This window comes from Anguilla anguilla, chromosome 8, assembly GCF_013347855.1.
Source record: "Anguilla anguilla isolate fAngAng1 chromosome 8, fAngAng1.pri, whole genome shotgun sequence".
Lineage (NCBI taxonomy): Eukaryota > Metazoa > Chordata > Actinopteri > Anguilliformes > Anguillidae > Anguilla > Anguilla anguilla.
Genome location: NC_049208.1, coordinates 25312886 through 25318732, shown reverse-complemented (window position 1 = coordinate 25318732; position 5847 = coordinate 25312886). Strand labels below are relative to the sequence as shown.

Genomic DNA, 5847 nt, shown 5'->3' with positions numbered 1-5847 from the left:
CAGGTGGAATGATGAGTAAGTGCTATATCAGTGGTGGGTAATTCTTGTGTGAAGATGTGACAGCAGTGCACTGCGCCTTTGTGTGACAGTTGTGTTAAAGGTTCCTGAAAGGAAACAGGAACAAGTTCATACAGGTGTGTGACTATGCGTGATGTTTTTAAAAGTGTATATGTGCAGCAGGTGTGTGGCAGTGTACAATGGATGTAAAACAGAAGTATAACACGTGTGTTCTTGGTGTTCTTTTATTGAACAAACATCAACATCAGCACACTGTATATATATTCTTTCACTTACATTGCATGGTAATAACTTGGGGCATAGTTGTGATAAGCTGTATACAGATGTGTTGTAAAGAGAATGAAATCAGACAGACATACAGAAGAGGAGCTCAGTAGCATTAGTAGCATCCTTCTGTGAGGTGTGTTATTGTTCTGTCTGTGCAGCATGTCATAGTTTAGTCTGTGGGGTCTGTCACAGTTCTGTCTGTGGGGCGTGTGTCACAGTTCTGTCTGTGGGGCGTCTCACAGTTCTGTCTGTGGGGCGTGTGTCACAGTTCTGTCTGTGGGGTGTGTGTCACAGTTCTGTCTGTGGGGCGTGTCACAGTTCTGTCTGTGGGGTGTGTGTCACAGTTCTGTCTGTGGGGCGTGTCACAGTTCTGTCTGTGGGGCGTCTCACAGTTCTGTCTGTGAGGCATGTGTCAGTTTTCTCTGTGAGGCATGTGTCACAGTTCTGTCTGTGAGGCGTGTGTCACAGTTCTGTCTGTGAGGTGAGTTAAAGTTCCGTCTGTGGGGGCGTGTCATAGTTCTGTCTATGGGGCGTGTCACAGTTCCATCTGTGGGGCGTGTCACAGTTCCGTCTGTGGGGCGTGTGTCAGTTCTGTCTGTGGGGCGTGTGTCAGTTTTCTCTGTGAGACGTGTCACAGTTCCGTCGGTGAGGTGAGTTAAAGTTCCGTCTGTGGGGCGTGTCAGAGTTCAGTCTGTGTGCATGACTCTCAGTTACAGCACTGCCATTATGCCCTTGAGAAATAAAAGTGAATTGCTTCTGTTAAAATTTAGCTATATAAACTGACAAAATGTAAAATAAAAAATTTGTAATAGGAGTTGCTAACATGCACTGTCAAATAACTCATATATTTACAGCACTAGATTTACTGGTATCTTTACTAAAAGTGAGGGGGGAGGGGGGTGCCCCCCAGTACTACATTCTGATGCATTCACACAAAAAGCGCCCCCTGCAGTAGTGGCAGAGTTTCCCTGATGTGGAAAGACTGATTCGCATCAGAGGGAGAAATGTGGCTCTGCGGACCAGTGAAGGCCTTGGGATCTCTCACTGTAAAACTGGGGGGTGGGGGGAGGTGCGGAAGTGCCAGGAGTGGTGCCCTCTCTCTAGAGCAGGGTGTTGAATGGAATGCAGAATGGCCAGTGTTTTGCCGCCTGAAGCCAGCATTGGGGAAACTACTCAGAAAGCGTAGCTCTACAAACTACTACTAACTTCATACTGAAAGTAGTTGAACAACAGCAAAGCTACCTAAAGAAAAATGTAGCTTGTGAAATTACCTTTAGCCAGAAAATGTAGTTCAAACTACTTTGCCAAAAAATTGTAAAAAAATTTTTTTTATCATAATCATGTTCCCCAGATATGATGTGCATGTGAGTAGTGCCTTCTTTTTGCACAAGGGGGGAACCACTATACAGCTCAGTTGGGAGGACCAGCAATGTGTGCAATTGGTACTTGACCATTGGTGACTACAGTGGAGCAGATCAGGATTAGACAGAAGAGAGAGAGGAGGTGGAATTTGGTCAAAGGGGTTTGGGAAAAAATATTTTTGGATCAAAAGTAGTTGTTAGCTCCTGTAGTTAAATACACCTCAAAATGACAAAAAACGTAATTAACTACTACAACCGCTACACAATTTTGAATGTAGTTGAACTACCAGCGCAAACTGCTGCAAAATGTAATTAAACTAAAGGTTTAACTACCTGTAGTTAAACTACTCCCCAACACTGCCTGTGGCCTAAACTCTTTCTCAGAGCACGAGGGAGAGAATCAGGGTAGAAAACAGGAGTTCCAGGAGAGCGGTGAAGGAGCCCAGCCGGGTGGCACCAGCAGCTTCTGTGGTCGGTTCCACTGGGACAGTGGTCTGCGGGACAGGAGTAGGGGGGGCCTCGGTGCTGTTGGCCTGCTGCGGTTGAACTTCAGGAGTAGCCGTCGTCTCATTGGATGGAGGGCTGCCGATTTCGGAGGGGGCTGTGACTGCAGTCACAGTTGGCACCTCATTGGACAAGGGGCTGCTGTCCTCGGGGATGATTAGGACTTCAGGAGCAGCTGTCGTCTGATTGGATGAAGGGCCGCTGTCGGTGGGGATGACCAGGACCTCAGGAGCAGCTGTTGTCTGATTGGACGAAGGGCTCTCTTGGTCGGTGTCTACCAGGATTTCGGGCTCAGGGGAAGTATCGGTAGGGGTCACGGCATTCTGTGAGGATGTGTCAGAGGCGTTCTCTGCTGCTGTGGTGGCGTCGTTTTCACTCTCAGCCTGCTCTGGAGTTTCAGTCGTCTCTGCACTTCTCTGTAGAGGAAGAAGAGGTGCCCTCTTACTGTGGCATTCACTGTCATATTCTTAGCATGAAGCAGTGCTATATACTTGTTATATATAAATTAATATAATACACACACACACACATACATATATATATATATATATAAATAACATTTTCAGAGGTGGTATGAGTGAACCATGCATAAAAATTTTAATTTGACATGGAATCCATATGTGTTACCCCACCCATATACATACATACACATATGCCTATATGGCATCAAAGGGTAGACTGAAAAACCTTTGCATTACTGCAGGCATTTCGGTGCCGCTGACTTTGCATATGAGGAATTTTGCATGTCCAAGGCAGAGTTCATTAAGTGTTATATAAGTGTTCTCTGTCTGATCTTATCTGTTCTATTGTTCTACCATGTCCGTATTTTGGCTGAGTCACTTTACACAAAACCTCATGACAAATAATCCTGTTCTACTATTAAATTTGTTTTCAAACTCAGTACAAAGGCATTCGAGCATTTCCATTGTAACCCTGTCACAAAACAGCTTATATATGTGAGATAAAGAAAAGAAAAGAAATTAATTGACCAAATCAAAATGGACTTTGAGTGTGCATGACCGCTCAAAGGCAAGGCATTACTGACAAAGGAGTATTATACTTTAGTAGTGTCTCACAGTGTCTTCTGAAAGAAGTAGGTCACGGGCGGTAGCCTGTTCCAGCCCTTTGCTACATGGTTCAGTGTTATTAGATGTGACCAAGGAAGTGTTTGTGTTTTGTGAGGCTACCCCTCTTTCATGGGATGAGAGCTGTCTTTATCCAGACAGGCAATCCCCACATTTATTGACATAAGTCAGTGACTAACTAGCTAGTTAACTAAAGATGGGATGCCTGAGGCGGGAAACACTCTCTCTCTGCTGTAGGTGCTAACAGACTCCACAGCCCTGCCCCACCCCTCCCCCCCCCCCCCCCCCACCCCGCTCCAGTGAGAAGCAACATGACATGACCACCATACCCCACTATTGTGTCAGTATGCCAAAATGTGTGCAAGTATGCACCAGTTTACCTTAGTGTGCCCCAGTAAGCAACTATATGCATTAGAATGCAGACGTATGCTGCAGTATACCACAGTGTATGGTCATATGCACAAATGTGTTCTAATATACCACAGAATAGTATCTCCAAGTGTGGACCAACCCACTACAGCTCACACCAGTACTCACAAGTGTGTGAAAGTATGTACCATTATACCACAGTATATGCACATATTCACATGTATGCGCCAGCATACCACAGTATACTTCAATGTGTACCACAGTATGTTCCAGTATGACTCAGTATACACTAGTATGCACAATGGCTCAGTTTACCACAGCACATGCAAGTATTCAGAAGTATGCCCAGGTATGCATCAGTATCCCACAGTATGTTCCAGCCGTAGAATACGGCTATACACACCAGTATGCTATAGTATGTACCTGCGTGCCACACCCAGCAGCACTACACACTTGCTGCTGCAGTATACACCAGTATATAATAAATAAATGTGACAATGAGCATACAATATTTTAAAGTAGTCTATCTTTTCACGTCACATAGGTATTTGTTATCATATCAAACTAATCTTAGTTACTTTTAAATAGAGAGCAAGTGAAATAATATACATTCATTTTTTGTGAATTCCTGAATACAGTTGTTATTTTAGCCACTTATACAGTTCTTTAATTCACTCAAAACTGTGCTACAAGCAAATTGTGAGAGGACAATTACAACCATTTAATCATACCACCCAATGGAACATTACAAGCCCTTCAATATTTAACACACCAAAAAGGTAGCCGTTAATCAAATGAGAAGCACTTTTCACCATGTGGTACAATTCAAATGTTTCAACTCGCCTGAGGGATGCCTGCTATGGAACTGGATCCGTTATTTGTTTATCATTTTAATAGCCACCTGATGGTAGAGGTTTTCCATTCTTTTTATATCCTACTCAGACAAGGCAGTTCATTTTTGTCTCCTGTAGGGGACATGAGTCTCTGGTCCTAATCTCAAGAACCATTTATTCTACTATGCTGAAACCTAAACTACAAAGGACATTCAATAAAAATAAAATAAATAATATTTTTGAAAATATTTCCATGCAACATGTTTTTTTGTCATCCATGACACTTAAAAACAGTTACTTTTTTTTCTGCTGGGTCTACTATCTTGTGTTCCATTTGCACTTTATATTTCTATACAATAAGGTTACATGCTATCCACTTATACAGATGGTAACTATGTTTTCTGCTGAATCTAAACCCTTCTGGTCACAAGCTCAGTGCCAAAACCGCTGTTGTGCTCTCCCACCCCAGTGTCCAGTTTGATAATAAAAGCCCATCTTAGAGGCCCTTCTAGTTTGTATTTATTTATGTGTGGTGTTTGGGGGTAATAAAGGGTGTAATATGGCACCTACCCCAGAGGTGACTGCAAGCAGCAAAAGCAGGTAAACGGGTAGAGCATAGTTCCTCATTGTTTCTGTATGGATCTCAGGGGCTCCCAAATTCTGTGCTGTTTGCAGCTGGGTGACCTCCTATCGTGCTTTTATAGTGTGCATGCCCACACACGCACACACACACACATGTGCAATGAGCAGAAATGTCGAAGCACCAATCAGGGGGTTTGACGGGAGTCAGTATCTCCACCTGCTCTGTAGAACTGGTGGAGTGAAATAACAGGTATTGAAATGTGCCTGATATGTAAAAAGCAGGCAAATTTACAGCTGCGAATGTCACGCCAGCAGCCAACAAGAAAGCAGGGACTCCAGTGACGATCAGCCACTCCAGTGGAATACGTGGGACTCTGGCAGCATTGGGAAGCAGGCAGAACTATGCAAAAGCCCCACAGAACAGTTTTGTGAAAAACTCTCAGAACCCAGAGAGCGCAACCGACCAGGTGGAAGAATCTTGTCTTGCCCCGAGCCTTCACTGTAACAATATAGAAATATACAGTGAACTCCATAATGTTCGCTATCAAAACATGTTTTTTTCTTGATTTGGCTCTGTACGCCACAGTTTTAGATTTGTAGTTGAATTCACATGGGTTGGGGTTGGGGTTAGGGTTAGGGTTAGGGTTAGGGCGTAGAATATTACAATGGCTCCCCCCATCACAGTACATAGACTGCGTGGTTGGTCGGGGGTTAGGGTTAGGGTTAGGGTGCAGATTCTCTATAGAGTTTCTCTATACATTTTGGTACCACATGTTTCTGATTAGTCAGGTGTGTTCAGTTGCTTCCTTGGTGCAGGTTTAAGAAAGT

At 43.9% G+C, this 5847-nt stretch overlaps 1 protein-coding gene across 1 annotated transcript; it reads right to left on the bottom strand.

Annotated features, from left to right (window-relative positions):
* Positions 1-242: 242 nt before the first annotated feature.
* LOC118234433 (leucine-rich repeat extensin-like protein 5) lies at positions 243-5120 on the bottom strand. Its single transcript, XM_035430955.1, has 2 exons — positions 5008-5120; positions 243-2566 (listed from the first exon to the last, which is right to left on the bottom strand). Exons 1-2 carry the CDS (start codon positions 5062-5064, stop codon positions 2027-2029), a joined length of 597 nt encoding a protein of 198 aa, XP_035286846.1. The 5' UTR covers positions 5065-5120; the 3' UTR covers positions 243-2026.
* Between the last annotated feature and the right edge of the window lie 727 nt (positions 5121-5847).

Excerpts from the sequence above, each read along its gene's own strand:
- LOC118234433 (XM_035430955.1), bottom strand. The coding sequence starts at position 5,064 with ATGAGGAACTATGCTCTACCCGTTTACCTGCTTTTGCTGCTTGCAGTC. Across the intron at positions 2,567-5,007 it reads TGCTTGCAGTCACCTCTGGG|AGAAGTGCAGAGACGACTGA; the intron begins GTAGGTGCCATA and ends CTTCCTCTACAG.